The sequence below is a fragment of the Oncorhynchus keta genome, chromosome 28, assembly GCF_023373465.1.
Source record: "Oncorhynchus keta strain PuntledgeMale-10-30-2019 chromosome 28, Oket_V2, whole genome shotgun sequence".
NCBI lineage: Eukaryota > Metazoa > Chordata > Actinopteri > Salmoniformes > Salmonidae > Oncorhynchus > Oncorhynchus keta.
The window spans coordinates 35,571,195-35,593,787 of record NC_068448.1 but is presented as its reverse complement, the minus strand read 5'-3'; the positions used below and the strand labels follow the sequence as shown (position 1 = coordinate 35,593,787).

General features: G+C 40.1%; 1 protein-coding gene across 3 annotated transcripts in view; it reads right to left on the bottom strand.

The window, feature by feature from the left end:
* rtel1 (regulator of telomere elongation helicase 1) overlaps positions 1-22,593 on the bottom strand; it is a 55,178-nt gene that overhangs the window by 30,203 nt on the left and 2,382 nt on the right. For all 3 annotated transcript variants that reach the window (XM_052482890.1, XM_052482889.1, XM_052482891.1), the window contains exons 7-21: positions 21,901-21,985; positions 21,068-21,133; positions 17,929-18,082; positions 17,660-17,698; positions 16,864-16,936; positions 14,464-14,561; positions 14,029-14,084; positions 13,650-13,733; positions 13,452-13,533; positions 8,843-8,975; positions 8,502-8,615; positions 6,917-6,957; positions 6,090-6,175; positions 4,349-4,426; positions 4,107-4,184 (exon numbers count right to left, since the gene is read on the bottom strand). In XM_052482890.1, the coding sequence (XP_052338850.1) occupies positions 4,107-4,184; positions 4,349-4,426; positions 6,090-6,175; positions 6,917-6,957; positions 8,502-8,615; positions 8,843-8,975; positions 13,452-13,533; positions 13,650-13,733; positions 14,029-14,084; positions 14,464-14,561; positions 16,864-16,936; positions 17,660-17,698; positions 17,929-18,082; positions 21,068-21,133; positions 21,901-21,985 (1,267 nt within the window). The remainder of the gene's footprint in view (positions 1-4,106; positions 4,185-4,348; positions 4,427-6,089; positions 6,176-6,916; positions 6,958-8,501; positions 8,616-8,842; positions 8,976-13,451; positions 13,534-13,649; positions 13,734-14,028; positions 14,085-14,463; positions 14,562-16,863; positions 16,937-17,659; positions 17,699-17,928; positions 18,083-21,067; positions 21,134-21,900; positions 21,986-22,593) is intronic.

The window sequence follows — 22,593 nt, the reverse complement described above, 5'->3', positions numbered from 1 at the left end:
GGTTTGGATATCTTGCCGCGACAGCTGAGGTAGTGTTCAACTTCACTTCGAGTCAAAATGCAAGCAGAGATCTACCGCTCAGATTTGTTTTGTATTTTAAACATGAAGCCTATGCAACATTAACCTTTTACAGTTCTAGAACCACCAAGGTTTGTGCAGTAGGTTTAGCCCAATACATTACTGCATATTGGATATGCTTGAATTGCCCTGCCAATGTTGTTCTTCTCAGACCATTTCAAAATAATATTTCAAAACTTGAGGTATGATCACACCAGTAATAGAGCAGTTGTTGAAGCACAGCTGAGTGTGCATAAAATTGACGATTGAAAATATATTATCAGCCCAAAACAATTCTCCACTGGTCTGACAGGTGCTTGAATCTAATGGTCAGTCTCAGCGGAGGGAGGAAGAGAGCAGCTCCCTCCCTCCACTGAGACTGAACAAAAAGGGGACAACATCTTCCAACATTGTGAAACTCTAAATTATTACGACGGGACACACTCCAGAAACAAATGCAAGTACATTATTTGCTTTAATTAAAAATCATAATAACAGAACAGCAGCCAGTGCTTGAGAGGATGCAATGGGCAAAACTGGTTGAAATTAAGTCATAATGAGGTTGTATTGACACCATTTCAAATATCTCTCTCTACTGGGAAATGGTTCTCAAACAATGTAGTATTTTTCAGGTATGAGCAATGCCTAGGACTCGGAGGCACGTGTGCAAGTTTCCCTTTTTTTTTTTTTTTTTTTTTTACACAATCAGACAACATACTGAGGTACAAACATCAACAACATACCCGCCCAGACACATTTTCTCACCCCTGTCTCTGCTACGTTCTCAAATTGCATTACTTTGTTCCTCTCCATCGCACGCGCTCTTTCAATATTGACATAATGAAGTATATGATTTTTCCATTGTCTTAACGATGGAGGATTGGTTAATTTCCAGTTTAGGTATACTTAAAAAAAAAAAAAAAATGTTGAGATAATTGATGAGAACAGTATCATCCAGCCCATCAGATATCTTACTACACCCCAGTAGGAGTTTGGGAAGATTTTTAAATGTATTTTATCCCTTGGAAAGCCAAGCCTAGGAAGAAAAATAGCCATATTACAACTTATGTGTTGTGATAGTTGGGTTGTTTGCTCTATAACCTGTTAGTTCATATGCCTTGCCACCGTGATATATATACACAGTGCCTTGCGAAAGTATTCGGCCCCCTTGAACTTTGCGACCTTTTGCCACATTTCAGGCTTCAAACATAAATATATAAAACATATTTTTTTGTGAAGAATCAACAACAAGTGGGACACAATCATGAAGTGGAACGACATTTATTGGATATTTCAAACATTTTTAACAAATCAAAAACTGAAAAATTGGGCGTGCAAAATTATTCAGCCCCTTTCAGTGCAGCAAACTCTCTCCAGAAGTTGAGTGAGGATCTCTGAATGATCCAATGTTGACCTAAATGACTAATGATGATAAATACAATCCACCTGTGTGTAATCAAGTCTCCGTATAAATGCACCTGCACTGTGATAGTCTCAGAGGTCCGTTAAAAGCACAGAGAGCATCATGAAGAACAAGGAACACACCAGGCAGGTCCGAGAAACTGTTGTGAAGAAGTTTAAAGCCGGATTTGGATACAAAAACAATCCAGTACAATCAACATAAGCTAAATACATTGAGAGAAAAAACACAACATGCAACCAATTTCTAAATATTTTACAGTTACAGTTCCTATAAAGGAATCAGTCAATTTAAATAAATTCCTTAGGCCCTAATCTATGGATTTTACATGACTGGGAATACAGATATGCATGTGTTGGTCAGAGACGCTTTCAAAATAAGGTAGGGGCGTGGAAGAGAACCAGTCAGTATCTTGTGTGACCACCATTTGCCTCATGCAGCATAGAGTTCATCAGGCTGTCGATTGTGACCTGTGGAATGTTGTCCTACTCTTCAATGGCTATGTGAAGTTGCTGGATATTTGCGGTAACTGGAACACGCTGCCATACACGTCAACCCAGAGCATCCCAAACATGCTCAATGGGTGACATGTCTGGTGAGTATGCAGGCCATGGAAGAACTGTGACATTTCAGCTTCCAGGAATTGTTTAGATCTTTCCGACATTGGGCTGTGCATTATCATGCCGAAACATGTGGTGATGGCAGCGGATGAATGGCACAACAATAGGCCTCAGGATCTCATCACGGTATCTCTGTGTATTCAAATTGTCATCGATAAAATGCAATTGTGTTCATTGACCGTAGCTTATGCCTTTCCATGAAGAGCGTGCCAGTGCCTGTTGAAGGTGAATATTTGCTCACTGAAGTTCGTTACGACACCAAACTGCAGTATGGTCAAGACCCTGGTCAGGACGACAAGCACGCACATGAGCTTCCCTGAGATGGTTTATAACAGTTTGTGCAGAAATTCTTCGGTTGTGCAAACCCAGTTTCATCAGCTGTCCTGGTGGCTGGTCTCAGACAATCCCACTGGTGAAGAAGCCGGATGTGGAGATCCTGGGCTGGCATGATTACACGTGGTCTGCGGCTGTGAGGATGGTTGAACGATGTTGGTGGCGGCTTATGACAAGAGCTCTGGTGGACATTCCTGCAGTCATCATGCCAATTGCCTGTAAGGTGTTTGGATTATCTTGGTAAAGGAGAAATGCTCATAAACAGGAATATAAGACACATTTTAGAGAAAGAAGCTTTTTGTGCATATGGAAAATGGTTGGGGTATTTTATTTCAGCTCATGAAACATGGGGCCAACACTTTACATGTTGCGTTAATATTTGTGTGTGTTTTGGGTGCTTGCAAGTAGAAAGAAACATATTGACTCACCCTACCTGTAGATAACCACCAACGCCATCCTCTTCTTTCATGTTGCCAAAATGGTATATGAATCAGTCATACAGTAACCTACACTTAGTTTTTGTTGTCCTAGGCTACCTGGCTTAAATTCTTGCTACCTAGCCTAACTTCCTTTCAGAGGCAACAATAGCCTACTACATTTAGCTACATATTGAACTTCCGGCAAGGGGCACTATGTATGAATGTATGGTTAGTTCAGAATCGGCGTAATCATCGATTGGCCAGCACGGAGAACTAACTAAAACCAGAAGTCCAAACCCCTATCTCCATTCAGGCCTAATTTAGGAAAGGGCCAATTTTAGCTAGGTAGCCAGCCACCAGAGCTCAGAAGTGAAAATTCAAAAAACATTCTGTCAATGACATTTGGTTTTTGTTTTGATTGGTGTGGCAATGACAAATCGAATCTGGCTTCCCTAAACTTTTTTTGGGGTGTGCCAGGACCATTCACAGTTGAGCTCGTTTAGTTCGACGCTGATTGGCTCTCATTTAATTTTATTATCAAGGGAGGCCAAATGCTCACTGGCTTCCATTGCAGCAACAATTTTACTCTTTTTGACCAGACAGAAACAGATAAGCTACACATAAAGAGACAGAGAGGCGCTGTTTCGCTTGCTCGGATGCTTTCTCCTGCCGAGATACATTTAGCCTCTTGCAAATTAAAGGGTAAATTATGAAACAGACGAAAGACATGAAATAATGTGTTTAATTTTTTCAGGAAGCCTGGCTTCCCTTGACATCCATGAATGCACGCCATTGCTGCACCCTTATATGGAATGTCTTGAAATATGCAGACAGAAAGATTGAAAGTAAATTTAGATTGTAATACTTCTGACAGCCAACTTCTAACTCTGCCCACAACTTTTGGACTTTAAAGCATTCCCAGAAAATGACTCAGAACAAATGTCGTTGTTCTGTAGAATGTGTTAATTTGGTCTCGTATAATAGTGTGCTGTTTTTCCAATGAGGCCTGGTGACATTCTGCTTTGCCAAATCAGGAACTGCTGTGTTGACATTCAAAATGAGGTAGCATGCTATGTTTCCTTAACATGACGATGTTAGGTCATGGAGGGTAAACAGTGACCTTTTGGTAGAAGTGATTTACAGTATTTGTGTGGGTGACTATCTGAACCAGTAAGTGCTATGAAGCCATCAGAGCAGAGGAAGTACTTCAGGCAAGGATATGGGGAAGACAGACTGACCATAACAAACAGGTCTTACCTTTCCCCGACAGACCGCAAAGAAGCTGCCCCCTTTAGATTTCGAGTCATTGACTTTGTCATAATAACCATCAATTATCTAGACAAAAAGGAAACGGTATGGGTTAAGTTAGCTTTGCTATACTAATGATAGTGCAGGAGAAACATTCCCATGATAACGGTCATTTACTGTTACGGTCACGAAACTGCAGGTAGTGACAGAGTACATGCAGCGGTTTAAATGGGAATGTCTGCAGCACTGACCTCCGTGAACGTCCCCTTTCCCCTGGGCTCCACAAACATGGGCTTTATGTTTTCAATGCGGTCGGCATGCCCGTTTGCCTGGGGAAAAAGCAGGCATAGAAGAGCATGTTATTATATTAAGTAAGACCAAAGGATTCTCATCACAGGCTCAGCATCAATAATGAAGCAGGAGGATCCCCTACACACACACAGTGCCTTCGGAAAGAGTTCAGACCCCTTTACTTTTCCCACATTTTGTTATGTTACAGCCTTATTCTAAAATTGGTCAATTGTCGCCCCCCCCAATCTACTCACAATAGCCCATGACAACGCAAAAACAGGTTTATTAATGTTTGCTAATTTTTTTTATTTACAAAACTTCACATAAGTATTCAGATCCTTTGTTGAAGCACTTTGGCAGCAATTATAGCATCATGTCTTCTTGAGTATGACGTTACAAGCTTGGCACATCTGTATTTGGGGAGTTTCTCCCATTCTCCTCTGAAGATCCTCTCAAGCGGTGTCAGGTTGGATGCGGAACATTGCTGCACAGCTATTTTCAGGTCTCTCCAGAGATGTCCGGGCTCTGGCTGGGCCACTCAAGGACATTCAGAGACTTGTCCAGAAGCCACTCCTGCGTTGTCTTGGCTGTGTGCTTAGGGTTGTTCTCACATCTCCACAGAGGAACTCCAGAGCTTGGTCAGAGTGACCATCGGGTTCTTGGTCACCTCCCTGACCAAGGCCCCTCTCACCCAATTGCTCAGTTTGGCCAGGCGGACAGCTCTAGGAAGAGTCTTGGTGGTTCCAAACTTCATCCATTTAAGAATGATGAAGGCCACTGTGTTCTTGAGGGCCTTAAATGCTGCAGACATGTTTTAGTACCCTTGCCCAGATCTGTGCCTTGACACAATCCTGTCTCGGAGCTCTATGGACAATTCCTTCAACCTCATGGCTTGGTTTTTGCTCTGAAATGTATTTTCAACTGTGGGACAGTATATAGACATGTGTGTGCGCCTTTCCAAATAATGTACAATCAATTGAATTTACCACAGGTGGATTCCAATCAAGTTGTAGAAACATCTCAAGGATGATCAATGGAAATAGGATGCACCCAAGCTCAATTTCAAGTCTCATGGCAAAGGGTCTGAATACTTGTGTAAATAAGGTCCCCGTTTTATTTTTTATAAATTAGCAAAACAATTGTCATTATGGGCTATTGTGTGTATATTGCTGAGGATTTTTTTTATTTCATCCATTTTAGAATAAGGTTATAACGTAACAAAATGTGGAATAAGTGAAGGGGTCTGAATACTTTCAGAAGGCACTGGATAAGGTCTTTAATTTATGATTTATAACACCGCTTGTCCTCAGCCGTCTAGGCAACATACACTGCTTTGGATCTGGTCCTATGCCTGCTCCAGCGTTGAATTTCTGCATTACGGTGACGTCATTGTCCCGACCTTGCATCCACGCAGTTACCAACACATGGCAATGACTGTTGCCATGTGTAGGTAACCATAGAAGTGTAGAGTTGGCATTAGCACATACTGTACACATACAAGGCTACCTCTACGTCAGGCCTTGGGTCAATTCAACACAAACTCATTCGCTGCAGGAAATGGATTGATATTCAAATCCTAACCTGAAAAGTACTTTCATAGATAGTTATCAACGTATGGGTGGAATTTCAAAAAAGTTGCTGAATTGATGGTGTTCAAATGGTGACAACCTTTTTTCTGAGGGATCCCTGAGCTGCACTCACCCTCCAGAACTCCAGAGTCTTGTCCATCACAGAGTAAGAGGGGAAGAACACCAGCAAACCGTGAGGGACAACACGGCCCAGATTCACTGCAGAAAGAAAAAGGAAAAATAATGAGAATTTAGGTAATTTAGTAGAATGGGTTGTCTCCAGTATGTTTCTCAAGCCAATGCTCTCTAGCATTAGAGCAATGGATAGAAGTCTAGTGAAACTACCTTTAACTTCCTTCATACTGCACACAGAGATACAAATGGTATCCACGAGTTCATCTGACTCAGGGGAAGTAGATAACGGGCATCAATGCTAAAATTCTGTAGTATCCCTATAATATACCCCTCCCCCGATAACAATTTGCCACTGGAGGTCATTCTCAAGGTCCTTGTATATCTCTGTAATGAGTGATTTTCAAGGTGTTTACACCAATTAAATAAAATTTAAGGATACACATTACACTAGTAAAAAAAATATATTTGAATAGCCTTTGTTGTTATTAATCAATACATTAAATACTTTTGTTCACTTTGGATCATTGGAAAAAAAAAATAGAAAGATCCCTCTAAATCCCCAAAACATCTCACTACAACACTACACATCACTACTGGGACAAGTCATTTTGATTACCACAAGTACTTTAAACAATGCACAAATAACGTTTTGCAGTATAAAAAGGACTAGCATTATGTTTTTAACATTGATAAACATTGCAATATATTCAAAAACATCTATGATGTGTAACTTAGTTTCTCTCATGGTTGCAAAGGCAAGATACACAAATGCCACCGCAAATCAAGAACGCACAGATATTAATTTGTAGAATATATTCATCTTACCAACAGTGTTCCCTAAAGATGCCATGTTTTCAGGGACAAACCTTTGAAACAAATAGTGAGTGTGTGTTAATTAAACTAGAATGATATTATCATGTATACAGTGCCTTTGGAAAGTATTCAGACCCCTTGACTTTTTTCACATTTTGTTACATTAAAGCCTTATTCTAAAGTGGATTAAAAAATATATACACAATAATCCATAATGACAAAGCGAAAACAGGTTTTTAGAAATTGTTAAAAAAAAAAAAAAAATTAAAACCCCAGAAATAGCTTATTTACTTAAGTATTCAGACCCTTTGCTATGAGACTTGAAATTGAGCTCAGGTGCATACCGTTTCCATTGATCATCCTTGAGATGTTTTTACAACTTGGAGTACACCTGCAGTAAATTCAATTGATTGGACATGATTTGGAAAGGCACATACTGGTCAATAGAAGGTCCCACAGTTGAAAGTGCATGTTCGATCAAAAACCATGAGTTCGAATGAATTGTCTGGGGAAGGGTATCAAAATATTTCTGTAGCATTGAAGGTCCCCAAGAACACAGTGATCTAGATCATTCTTAAATGGAAAAAGTTTGGAACCACCATGACTCTTTCCAGAGCTGGCCGTCTGGCCAAACTGAGAAATCGGTAGAACAGGCCTTGGTCAGGGAGGTGACCAAGAACCCAATGCTCACTGACAGAGCTCTAGAGTTCCTCTGTGGAGATGGGAGAACCTTCCATAAGGACAAACATCTCTGCAGCACTCCATGATTCAGGCCAGATGGAAGTCACTCCTCAGTAAAAGGCACATGACAGCCCGCTTGGGGTTTGCCAAAAGGCATCTAAAGATTGAACTCTTTGGCCTGGCACCATCCCTACGGTGAAGCATTGTGGTGGCAAGCATCATGCTGTGGGGATGTTTTCCAGCGGCGGGGACTGGGAGACGACTCAGGATTGAGGCAAAGATGAGCGGAGCAAAGTACAGAGATCCTTGATGAAAAGCACTGTGGAGCAGGTTAGGACCTCGGACTGGGGCGAAGGTTCACCTTCTAACAGGACAACGACCCTAAGCACACGCACAAGACAGCGCAGGAGTGGCTTCAGGACAAGTCTTTGAATGTCCTTGAGTGGCCCAGCCAGAGCCCGGACTTGAACCTGATTGAACATCTCTGGAGAGACCTGAAAATAGCTGTGCAACAATGCTCCCCATCCAACCTGACAGAGCTTGAGAGGATCTGCAGAGAAGAATGGGAGAAACTTCCCAAATACAGGTGTGCCAAGCTTGTAGTGTCACACCCAAGAAGACTTGATGCTGTAATCGCCACCAAAAGTGCTTCAACAAAGTACTGAGTAAAGGGTCTGAATACGTATGTGAAATTTACATTTTTATTTTTGATAAATTATCTTACATTTCTAAAAACCTGTTTCTGCTTTGTCATTATCGGGTATTGTGTGTAGATTGATGAGTGATTTTGCTTTATACATTTTAGAAAAAGGATGTAATGTAACAAAATGTGGAAAAGGTCAAGGGCGTATGAATACTTTCCAAAGGCACTGTATATCCCCCCAGAGAGGGTAGTCACAGCGGTGGAGGTGCCCACCTGCGGTCAAATGCTGAGCTGAGCTGCACGCTGTCTGGACCGCAGTCAATTATGCTGACAAAGATCTGATCATGCTGAATCACATGGGGGTTCTCCAGGCATACTGGAAAGGGACTGTGGGGGGCAAGGGGTCAAGAGAAGTGAAACCCAAAAAAGGAAACCCAAGGTCAGTAGAAAAAACACAAAAACAGAACTGTCTCTTATGTTATGGACAAGAGCATCTGCTAAATGACCAACATGTGAATGACAAGACAAGTAGGTAAGTAACAAAGTTGATGGCTAATATCCTGCTATAGCTTTTTTCCCCATGTGTGTGTGTGTGGTTGACAAATGACACTCACATTTGCATTTCGGAGGTGAATGAGGACAGAGGGGAGAGGGTCCCACTGGTGAGGATGATGCTGCGCACACCCTGCCTCACCAGCTCCTGCATGCTGAACCCAGGCGAGAAGCACCAGTAACTCAGAACATTTCCTGGAATAAACCACATCCCCACTGGTTTCTTAAAATCGTAAAACACCATGGTACATCATTCAACCGGGGAACTCTGTCCAAACATGAGCGCAGATGTCCATAATACACTCTGTTTAGCTCAGTTAACTGCAGACAGAATTTGGATGGAGAATGGCCAAGCAACACTGCCTGTAGCTAGATCTAAAGTGACCGGTTGATTCAGATTTTCTTCGAGGAGAGCAGTGGACTTCTCTTCTATAATGTACAGGGATCTCAATGTCAACCTGTAGTACAAGGTCCTTTATTCTCAAATTGCCTCAGAGTAGGAGTGCTGATCACTGAGACGCTTGGTACATAAAGCCCCAGGTCCCCCGTCAATATAAATCTTATTCATTATGATCGAAAAGGCCAAACTGATCCTAAAATCAGCACTCCTACACTGACATGCTTTGTGAATACAGACAGATCTCAGTGTTCAAAATACATACATGAAACATCCTGTTTCCATTAGATACAGTGCCTCCTAGGGTTGGGCGATGTCTGGCATGACACATTGTCCCATCAACCTGTCCAGACATCACTGATATGCAATTGTATCATCCATTTATTTTTTACCTGGGGCGCGTCGTTGCGTTGCCTAGCAATGCAGGAAACTATCTGTAATGCAGCCTGTGTCATGCACAAACCACCGATCAAATTCTAATCATTAGACTACAATGTGGAAATCATCTTACCAATATTGTATTTTCTTGTGTGCAAATGAATAAATATAAACCAAATCATATTGTGATATGTGGTACCGATAACTTTGAATGGTGATTTGGAACTCAACGTTGTAGGCCTACGATGTGACACGAGACCCTTTCAAATGGTGATTTCGGACGATTTCAACTGAGAGCACATGTTCACCATAGAAGACAATCACTGGGCAGTCTTCTTGGGAGAGCTAATTAGCTTAATTTGTAGCCTATCCAAATGTGGGTTATTCTTTTTATAGGAGACATACATTTTTTGTTCCCGGTTATTAAAAGTGCTGCTGTGAGAACTTACATAACACCTGTTGCGCAATTCAGGGATATGAATAAACACTTCCACAATAATATAAATATCTATTTAGAAGTTTAACTTGTACATGTAACGTTTACTGCAAACTTTATTAAATACCATTTATATTTAGTGCAGGCCTATATTATTGGCTGTTGTTTTGCAAGGATTTTCCTGCAGCACACAACTTGTCAGGTGGAAGCCAGAAACTTATAAGGTTTGTCTAAACTTCCCATTTAATTATTCTATATTGCAATTGTTGGTTGTCTCGCTCGCTCTCATTACCATATCATGTTTTTATTCACAAACATAACTTTCTAACTCTGTATTGGCCTTCTATGTCCATTTTAAAGTTAATCATGAAAAATATGCATAGACCAACGTGTCACATTCAAACAGAATGGCGATTGGGACAAAAATGGGAAATTAAGTGTTTTAAAACAAGTCAGATTAAAAAGGAGTGTCTGCTGCAAAAGGCCCATTGATCATCCGACATTGGAGGTGAGCGAGATAAATGTCATCTGACATTTTGCGCAGCTTTTGGCACTCTCCGCTCCATCTACATACATTGTAGGCCTACTCTTGCATTATGTTAATAGTAGGCTAAGTCCACACACACACACACACACACACACACACACACACACACACACACACACACACACACACACACACACACATATTTGAAAAAGGCAATGGCAATAGGAAGGTGAATTGGCGAGTCACCCGGCTGGGTCAGAATTGTGCACTGCCCGACTCCAGCGGTGCCAGTCATGTACAAATAGGTTTAAATATCTTCTATAAAAATAAAATATATAAAAACTATCGTCTGTTACATCACAATGTCGTTACCATCGACGGTGTCTCTCAAAGGGTTGGGCGATATTGTATCGTAACATCGCCCAATGCCAGTGCTTTCAAAAAGTATTCATACCCGTCCACATTTTGTTCTATTATTACAGCCTGCTTTCAAAATGGATTACATTCTCACCCATCTACACACAATACCCCATAATGACAAAGGGAAAACATGTTTTTAGAAATGTTATAAACATTTATTTTAAATGAAATACTTTGTAGAAGCACCTTTGGCGGTGATTACAGCTTTGAGTCATCTTGTATGTGTACGTCTGTATCAGCTTTGCACAACTGGATTGGGGGACTTTCTTCCAATCTTCCTAGCAGATTTTCTCAAGCCCGGTTAAATTAGATAGGGAGTGGTGGTGGACAGCAATCTTCAAGTCTTCCCACAGATTTTCAATAGGACTCAAGTCTGGGCTTTGGCTGGGCCACTCAAGGACATTCAAATTCTTGTTCTGAATCTTCGCTCCAGTCTAAGGTTGTTTGCACTCTGAAGCAGGTTCTCATCAAGGATTTGCCTGTATTTGATTACATTCATTGTTCCCTCTATCCTTTTCAGTCTCCCAGTCCCTGCCTCTAAAAAGCATCCATAGCATAGAGCTGTGCCTGGTTTTCTCCAGACAAAGTGCTTTGTATTCTGGCCAAAGTGTAACATTTCTCTAATCAAAGACCGTTGTCCTTTTGGCAGGTTCTCCCATCTCAGCCAAATAACTTTTGTAGTTCTGTCATTGGGTTCTTGGTCACCTCCCTGACCAAGGTCCTTCTTGCCCGGTTGGTCAGTTTGGTTGGATGGCCAGCTCTAGGCAGAGTCTGGGTAGATCCATATTTTTTCAATTTCCCAATGGAACGGTACGCTTGGAAACTTTCAACACTAGAAATGATTTATTCCCTTCCCCAGATATATGACACAGAACAATTCTCTCTCGGAGACCTATGAACAGTTCCTTGGTAAGGTATAGTTTTTGCTCTGACACACACTGTCAACTATGGGACCTTATAAAGACGTGTGTTTCTTTCAAAATCATGTCTAAATAATTGAATTTGCCACAGATGGACTCCCAAGTTATAGTGACATCAAGGATGATTAAAGGAAATTGGATGCACCTGAGCTCAATTTGCAAAGGGGTGTGAATACCTATGCAAATGTAGTATTTCTCCATTTCATTTTCAATAAATTAGCTAATTAACATGTTTTCACTGCGTCATTATGTGTAGATGGTTTTTATACTTTATCCATTTTGAATTCAGGCTGTAACAACAAAATGTGGAATAAGTCAAGGGGTATGAATACTTTCTGAATGCACTGTAAATCATGATTGGAAGCTACCAATCAAAAGTTACAATGGAGTCCTCAAGAGGCCACCTCACATTGATGTATCTCTAATTCACCACTGCGTAGTGCTATATACTGTAGTCCTACGGAGTATTAACCCATTTGTCTAGGAAACTTGAGATCAGTGTTCCTGTTAGAGCAGTTTATGAAAAGGCCTGTTAATTATTTTGAAAAATAAAAAAGGATATGTATATAAAAATACTTACCTTTATGTTTGAAGAATATTTTGTTATAATGAAGGAAATCTCTACTTGTGGTGGTCGGTACCGTTTAAGATGAGGACAATTATTAGTATTTTTTTTATGAGCATGACCTTATTTCTAGTACAGCATATCATTCATATTCCATTCACCCAGCTCAATGTAAAATCGATATGTTTGGGCTACTACACGAGACTCAAATATTCCCTATAGCCATCATGAGGTTGCTACAACCTAGCCTACGAATCAAATTTTACAATGTAGGTGCACAGGTTGAGATAAACATTTTAGTAATCAAAGTGACAGACAGCGACACATTATATTGCCTTGCACACTCTTGCTGATCTAAGTTGTAATCATTAGTCTAATCATTGGAGTTTCATTTGGACAAATTCTGGTATGTTTATGGCTGTTTCGTTCGGTTTTCTTCCGTTTAAGAAATGTTTTTCTACAGAATCGGTCGGAATGAATACACCCCTGATCACATGCAAACAGTTCACTTTCATTGCAGCCACATACAAACAGCATGATCACTTTGCTCATTGCAATTCCTTCTCACATCTATGCGCTATCCTCCTCTCTCACATTTTCCCTTCGCTTGTGGACTTCAGTGCACAACACATTAGTGGTCTGTGACCAGGCAACAACAAAAAAACGTTCCAAGTCGAACATTCATATCATAACTGCTACACAGCCTACATCGTTGTCAACATATTAGCTAGCTAACGTCATAGTTAGCATAGCTAATAGAACTGACACATTAGTAAACCCATACAATCATGCAGTAGAGTGTACAGTTGGCAAACAGTTTAGCATTTACACCGGCGGGCCTGTGGCAATAAATTAAGAAAACCAAAAGCTCAGCTTGACTTAGAAGAGTTTCAGTTTTGGATAGCCATAGCCAGGTAGCGAACATAGCATCTCTCTCTGAGCCGGGTGTTTGTGTAGGCTAAACTAGCTAGCTGCATTCGCCAAGTAAGCGAAAGTGAAAAATGAAATCTCTCTTTTCAATTTTTGAAGAAATGTATTTGTTCAACAAAGACCGACACAGACTGTTACCTTGTTTTTTGGAGGAAGATGAAGACCACACATCAGTATTTTGCTTTTTCTTATGATGGCTGGTGTCTTTATGGATATGGACCTGTGACAGAGGATATGTGCCAAAACCGTATTAAAACCATGGTTCAAATTTACAATTCTGATTGGCATTTGTATTTCCAGATACAGATGAAAGTGACTACAGTGACTATTACACACCTTAAATTTAGTGGTGCTGGATTGCATGTTGAGCGGCATGTTTGCACCTTTGTTGCCCTCTTGTGTATCAACGCAGAACACCAGCTAGTGAGAAAAGAAGAGAAAGAACATGATACAGTATTCACATTGGACATACATTGATAGACTTAAAACAAGGACATTGTTCCTGTTCCAATGCTTTGTATTTTTCTTTATTTCAACCACATCTCCCTTCTCTAATCCCTCTATATCATCCCCTTCTTTCTTTCCCTGATCCCGTTTCTTTACTTCCCTCTGTCCCATCTGTAGGACAGGAAACGCTCTGCATATTTAGTGTAAAATTTTTATTAAAAATAAATACATGAAAGAAAAAAAACAACGCTTTAAAAGTGCACCAAACCTGAATTATGTCCGCCAATTTCTGTAATCCAGTTGTGTTCATGAATATGCCTGGTTCTGTTAAAATGTTAAAAGAAATAAACACTTATAGTATCACCTCCATCACTAACTATGTTCAGACACTCCGCATTCAAATGACAATGTAAGGTACAGCACTAGAAAAGGCAGTGAAAAGTGAAAGCAAATAATGGAAGGCGCAACTTAAATCCTAAAACTACAATGACTCAGGACTTCAGACAAGTGGACATACAATAGCTCAATAATAACATTTTAGAATTTATTGAATTAGCTTTCAAAATGTTATTTTAGATTTGAACTTGATATCACATCAGAATTTACATTTACATTACATTTAAGTCATTTAGCAGACGCTCTTATCCAGAGCGACTTACAAGAATGGCTGAATAAAGGGGAAGCCATATGAACAGAGACTCACTTCCAGCCAGATATCCAGTGATCTGCTCCAGGGCTTCAAAGATGGGCGTCCTTGTGTCAAATGTGAGGTGAGCCGTCTGGAACAACTCGTAGATGAAGCTGAGAGGGATGGTTTAAAGTGTACAGAATGTGGATGAGCGCTTTCTACGACGATTCATACCCCTTGACTTATTCAACATTTTGTTGTGTTACAGCCTGAATTCTAAACCGATTAATTAATTAATCCTCACCAATCTACATCCAATAACCCATCATGACAAAGTGAAAACATGCTTTTTGAAATGTTTGCAAATGTATTGAAAAAGAAAGAGAAATATCTCATTTACATTAAGTATTCACACCCCTGAGTCAATAGATGATAGAATCCCATTTGGCAGAGATTTCAGCTGTGAGTCTTTCTGGGTAAGTCTAAGAGCTTTGCACAACTGGAATGTACAACATTTGCACATTCATCAAGCTCTGCCAAGTTGGTTGTTGGCAATTACTAAACACCCATTTTCAAGTCAAAACTATAATTAGGCCACTCAGGAACATTCAATGTAATCTTGGTAAGCAACTCCAGTGTATATTTGGCTTTGTGTTTTAGGTTTTTGTCCTGCTGAAAGCTGATTTTGTCTCCCAGAGTCTATTGGAAAGCACATTGAACCAGGTTTTCCTCTAGGATTTTGCCTGAGCTTAGTATTCAAGACATAATGTTCATTTCTTTGCCACATTTTTTAAAGTTTTACTTTAGTGCCTTATTGCAAACAGGATGCATGTTTTAGAATATTCTGTTCATATTCTGTAGTTATTTTCACTCTGTTATTTTGCTAGCTTGTGGAGTAACTACAATGTTGATCCATCCTCAGTTTTCTATCACAGCCATTAAACTCTAATTGTTTTAAAGTCACCATTGGCTCATGGTGAAATCACTGGGTAGTTTCCATCATTCCGGCAAATGAGTTATGAAGGACGCCTGTATCTTTGTAGTGACGGTGTATTGATACACCATCCAGTGTGGTTAATAACTTCGCCATGCTCAAAGGGTTATTCAATGTCTGCCTCCCCACCCCCACCAATAGGTGCCCTTCTTGGCAAGGCATTTGTTGAATCTGTGTTTGACAGTCACTGCTCGACTGAGGGAACTCACAGATAATTGTTCAGTGCATTCGGAAAGTTTTCCACATTGTTACAGCCTTATTCTAAAAAGGTGTGCCTTTCCAAATCATGTCCAATCAATTTAATTTACCACAGGTGAACTGCAATCAAGTTGTAGAAACATCTCAAGGATGATCAATGAAAACAAGATGCAATTTCGAGTCTCATAGAAAAGGGTCTGAATACATATGTAAATAAGGCATTTGTTTTTTAATGTTAATATATTTGTAAAAATGTATATTTGTTTAATCCATTATAGAATAAGCCTGTAATGTAACAAAATGTGAAAAAGTCAGTGGGTCTGAATACTTTCCAAAGGCACTGTGTATACAGTGCCAGTCAAAAGTTGACACACCTACTCATGCAAGGGTTTTCGTTCTTTTTTTAAACTATTTTCTACATTGTAGAATAATATTGAAGACATTAAAACTATGAAATAACACATATGGAATCATGTAGTAACCAAAAGTGTTAAATCAAAATATATTCTATATTTGAGATTCTTCAATGTAGCCATGATGACAGCTCTGCACAGACTTGGCAGTGTTTGAATTATGCAAGTTATTTCAGTTTTTTTATTATATTTCGCAAACATTTCTAAAAACTTGTTTTCGTTTTGCCATTATGGGGTAGTGTGTGTAAATGGATTAAATAAAAACATTCTCTCATCAGTTTTAGAATCAGACTAACGTATCAAAATGTGGAAAAAGTCAAGGGGTTGGAATACTTTCCCAATGCACTGTATTTAGGCTTGCTACAGAAAAAAATAAAGAAAAGGGTTGAATACTTATTGACTCAAGACATTTCACCTTTTCATTTTTAACATAATTCCACTTTGATATTATGGCGTGTAGGCCAGTTACATAATCTCTCAATTTAATCAATTTTAAATTCAGCCTCTAATACAACAAAATATGGAAAAAGTGAAGGGGTGTGAATATTTTCTGAAGGCACTGTAAATGCAAGCATGATGCTTTGAAGGGCATTACAAAAAAAATACACTAATGTGCATGAAGTGTAAAATGTGCTTTACCCTTCATTATCTTTGGAGATGACAGCAGTAACCAAATGCATAGCCTGTCAAGTGCTTTTGCAATGGTGCTATGAGGTGAGTTCCAAAATAAATGCACCGACTTTATCCTTAATTCTCTTTTGGGCGGTGATGACAGCCATAATCAAAAACATCATAATCAACATAATCATAATCAAAAACATCTCAATATTAATATCACGTATACCCTCTGCAAAACCCAGAAGCACACACCTTCCAGGTTTGGTGATCCCCTTGTCCGGCACGTCGTAAGAATCAATGGCCGCCTCCAGATCGAGAAGTATCTCTGCAAAAACCATTTATGTAAGAAGGGAGTTGTGCAGTGCAATCTCTACGATACTACACATTTAAACCATTAGACACATTCATTGGTGAAATCCCATTCTTATTAAAGCAGCAATCAGCAGTAGAAACAATAACAAAGCAGTCTCCCTTGCCCTGGTTTGGTAAAAAGCTGAGGGATGGGGCTGGAGAAATGTAACCACTCTCAAATGCATAGGGCTAGAGATGCAAGAACTGACCATCCATATCAAAATGATAGCTTCAACACATGGTTAAAACTATATAGGGGGCGGCAGGTAGCCGAGTGGTTAGAGAGTTGGGCCAGTAACCGAAAGGTTGCTGGATCGCATCCCCATGCCGACAAGGTAAAAATCTGTCATTCTAACCCCCTGAACAAAGGCATGATTCCCTGGTAGGACGTCATTGTAATTAAGAATTTGTTCTTAACTGACTTGCCTAGATAAATAAAGGTTAACGTTAAAAGATATCTATAGTTTTTGTTTAAAATGTTATTTGTTTACAACCATTGGCATAAAACAAGCTTATATTTTGGGTTCTGATGGGGTACGACTAAGCTCATAAGGCATTTATAAGTTAAATTCTTCATGAATCATTGGGTACGTATAATTCATTTATAAGTCCAAAAATGGATGTAGCAACTGCTGAATGTTCCTTTTAAGAGAGGAGTGTATGATGGTTGCATGACAAACAGGATAAAATAACTTACGTTTTATTTTAGCAATGGTGGTTATGTCCAATTTCAAACCTGGAATGAAAGAATTATTAAAGGTGGCACTTTCAAAAAAAAAAAAAAAAAAATAGTTTCAAATTGAACAATGTGTGAATTGTATTATGACAATAATTTTACTACATTACTCAATCAATGGAACCAGGAGGACATTACTTCATTGATCTCTGCATATGAATATAGGGGGGATCATGAATGCTTGTCCTTACAATGAGTTTGCAAATTGTGTGGACAATAATTATTCTGACCCCCATTTATGGATTCCATATTGAAGTCCTCTGAGACGTCTCCTCGCCCGGCCTCTTTGGCCTGCTCCGCTAGCAGCTTGTCCACAGCATCAATAGCTGATGCCAGGTCGTAGGGCGTGAGGTCAAAGGATGTGGACTCCTCACACATCTTTTCCTGTGGGCATTTTAAGTGGTCAGAGCAGTCAGAGGAAAAATGTACAGTGGTTCATGTTCATAAGGGTAAACAGAAACAGTTTCCTTTGTTTTGCAAATGAAAAGGAGTACTTTGTTTTCAAAACATCCAGGTAGTCCATCCCTGTTTGTCAGTCTTCTTTAGTGCCTAATGGATATTTTTCCTGTTCATGAGTTTTGCACAAAGTGCTAAATACCTGAAAAATGGTCTCGTAATACCTGGTAATGGTTGAACCGTAATCTGCCATGCTTAAACCTTTCTAATGGAGGAATATATTAGGATGATGGTGAATCATTTCTGCAGATACTCGCAAGCTCTGTCAGGTTGGATGGGGAGCATCGCTTTACAGCTATTTTCAGGTCTCTCCAGAGATGTTAGATCGGGTTCAAGTCCGGTCACTGGCTGGGCCACTCAAGGACATTCAGAGAATGGTCCCAAAGCCACGTCTTGGCTGTGTGCTAACGGTTGTTGTCCTGTTGGAAGGCGAACCTTCGTCCCAGTCTGAGGTCCTGAGCGCTCTGGAACATGTTTTCATCAAGGTTCTCTCTGTACTTTGCTCCCTTCATCTTTCTCTCAATCCTGACTAGTCTCCCAGTCCCTGCCTCTTCTCATGGTCTAAGAGACCTTTAGGTGCCTTTTGGCAAACTCCAAGCAGGCCGTCATGTGTCTTTGACTGAGGAGTGGCTTCCGTCTGGCCACTCCACAATAAAGGCCTTATTGGTGGAGAGCTGCGGAGATGGTTGTCCTTCTGGAAGGTTCTCCCATCTTCACAGAGGAACTCTGGAGCTCTGTCAGGTTGACCATCGGGTTCTTGGTCACCTCCCTGACCAAGGCCCTTCTCCCCCAATTGCCAGCTCTAGGAAGAGTCTTGGTGGTTCCAAACTTCTTCCATTTAAGAATGATAGAGGCCACCATGTTACTGGGGACCTTCAATGCTGCAGACATGTTTTTATACACAATCCTGTGTCTGAGCTCTACAGACAATTCTTTTGACCTCATGGCTTGGTTATTGCTCGGACATGCACTGTCAACTTGAATTTACCATAGGTGGACTCCAATCAAGTTGTACAAACATCTCAATGATGATCAATGAAAGTCTCATAGCAAAAGGGTCTGAATAGTTATGTAAAAAATATATAATTTTTAAAAATAAATTGGCAACAATTTGAAGAAAAAAAAAACGGTTTTCGCTTAATCATTATGGGTTTGTGTGTGTTGATTGATGAGGAAAATGTTTTATTTAATCCATTTTAGAATAAGGCTGTAACGTAACAAAATGTGGAAAAAGTGAAGGGGTCTGAATACTTTCCAAATGCACTGTATAGTACTGCAGTAGGCAATCAGAGTTGGGAGACTGTAGAGACAACAGCCAGCAGCCAGCCACTTGGCAGCCTTCCAGATTGAGAACAAAGTTGTAATAACTCCAAACTCCTGGACGGGGCGGGGCAGGGGGTTGGAGGAAGACACAGAGAGACAGGAGGCTGCCACTGAAAGCAAACCAGTTTTGCCTGAAATTAAAATGGAGACATAATAAATAAATCAACGTGGCTGGTTCTCATTTTTTCTTCCAACCTATAAAATGGATTTAGGTTGGGGCTTGGGGGGACTAAGGGTGGCAGTGTCGACACACTATGGATGCAGATCTCGATTATTTGGCTTAGTCATGCTCGTGCTCTGCAGTTTGTTTGTCTGGCAGTCATTTTATGGCTGCTCTTTAGTTTCACAAAAGCAGACTACAGCTACCTTACTGAAATAAATATATCTCAACTCTCTATCCACACAGTGAAAAACAATAGTTGTAAAGGAAAGCCAACTGTGTGACGAGGGCTATAATGATGATAATGGACATTTTTCTCACAGGGGGAGAAGCCAATCAGGGCCACGTTCAGTAGGCAAACATTGTGGATAGAAATGTACTATTTATAACAAATATGCCTCTCTGACTCTATTCATGACCATGTTCCACAATGTTATAGTGCTGTGCGACGTTTGTTCTTGGTAGCCATGAGGAGTTGGTTTTGGAGCATATGACTGCCGGGTTATTATTGCAAAGTCAGAAGCTCCTATTAGTGCTGGGAGGCTGGGCAACAACAGCCTTGCGTGACTTGCACATCGCCTCCCCATGTTCTATTCCGTACCCCACTCCGATCTGGTTGTGGTCTAAAAAGGCAGGCAGGGAGGCTGTACACTGACTGCAGTGCGGTGTGTGTGATCAGGCAGTGGCCAGATTGCATAACACCCAGAGGAGAGCAGGTTGTTCTCAGGCTCTCTCACGGAAGGCTGCCACACTGGCTCTGGCTGGAGGCGGTTTAATAGGACACACCAGGATAGTGTTGTTCAGTAGGAAGAAAAGGTTGTAAAAAGGCACGGTATTACCTGAATTTGTCCAGTAATACTTTTTTGATTTTCATGTTTTACAGTGTGCTTTAGTGAACACAACCCTGGAGGTAGAGGATAGAAAATAACTGGGATAAAACAGAGAAGTATTAAAATACCCTCAAATAAAAAAGGTGACATTCTGTACAGTTGACTCACGAAGCATTTGATCTCAAATCAAATATGCTGAAGTAGAGACAAATTAAAAGATTTAGCTTTACTTTCCAAATAAATACATAGGGGAGTGTATATTGATGAAATGTGTTGGTGGTATTTTTTGCAACTTGCAGTTTTACATATATTTTTTGCAGAACTGTGTGCACAAGTGGCAATGTGCCCCATCAACATTCTCTTATAAAAAAATGTATCTTCCTATTGTGCCCCGATGAAGGCATTTAGCCAAAAAAAGTGCTTTGGATAATCGACTACCTTAAAATTGTATTAACATTTTCCTTTAAGAGAGGCAGAATGCTTTATATCTTCATGGAACTTGGATGTTTCAAAATGGTGTTGGGTGAAGAAGGGGATCATCAATTATCAATGACCTCCATTGCTCATGAATAAACCAAGGAGACCTGCAGTCCAACTTACCACGTTATGCGCTTCGTCGAAAATGACCACTGCCCCTTTCAACTCGATGTTGTGCGCCCTGCGACTCTGTCAAGCATTGAGGAAGAAATGTAAAATGAATTGTGAAAAGGGCACAATTTTGTGAACATATACTTTACAAGATTTTAAAAGCCAATATGTAGTCTGTATGCATCCATGTCATGACTAAAACATGCTAATATAGCAGTCTAAAATAAGCCTGACAGGGGTTTAATGGCTAGCACATGAGAAACCTGTGCTGTAAGTAAGATTGACCAAGTACCTAAAAGCAGCACTTAAGACTCTTTCAAGGCAGGCATGACACAGCAATTTCTAACAAAGCCTATATTTGTACTACTATTAAGCAACTAACTGAAACTGAAATCTAAAATATTGCATTATAACTTTGCAGAGAGAGAAAAGAGACCACACATTTCTTTAGTGTGATTCAACAATAATACATCATAACGAGCAGTTACATTTGATTCAACAAAGCCAGTCAACCGACAGGTCAACAAATCTAACTTGGTAGCATTGGATATACTGTATGATCCTCTAAATTCTTGTTTGATTAAGTAAATGACTTGCTAGTACTATAAAGCTAAAGAACGGTCAAGACCATTTTCAGGGAGAATTTATTGTGCCTCCTCATACATCAGGGTCGTATTCACTCGGCACCAAACAGAAGACAACAGACTTGGAAAGAGAGGGACTACCTTAACTTATCCAATAAGAAACCTTTGTTTTTGTGCAAAACATTTTGCTACAGTGTGCACTAATAAATACGACCCATATGGCCTCGCATTCTCAGAATCACAGAGGAACACTTGGCTCACCTTTGGGTCCAGGAGATAGTTGTAAGGCATGAATATGATTTCTGCCTGCTGTTTCAAGGAACGTGAGAGGTAGTATGGGCAGACCCTATGGAAACAAGGCAACTGTGAGACAAAGAAAATGGGATACTCCAGGAAACCAATACATTTCCAAAATAGGGATATTAAAAAGTCCTCTCCAGAAATAAGTCAATGATTGCATGAAGAAAGAGTATGGCAGAGAGAAAAAAAACAGATGAGTTCAGTGTGATTTGGAATGAAGATGATCGGCACAGGTTAAAGACTGAATTCAATGAATCTTCATTAATAAGTATGAAAATAATTGACCTTGTAAAAACACAAGTTTCAAACTAAACCTCCCTGGCAAAACGGTAGTTGAGTGAATAATTACAAATCCCATATAGCTACATCCAAAAGTTTGCCTCTAGTACTTACACCCCCTGCCTATCTGAATTGCAAGACAAATTAATTACAAAACATAATGCCTCAAAACATCCTCCTGTTTCCCAGGTTTCTATTAGTTGCCAGTGGGGGTGGCACATCAGAGGGAATCCAGTAGGCTGCCATACCCTAACTGATGGCTCCAGCTATAACTGAAAGCCTTCATATCTGGCAACCGGCATCCCCTGAAACAGCCTTCGCAGCTTAAATGCTCCAGAGACATTAATATTCCAATATGCCCTCCACAAACAAGAC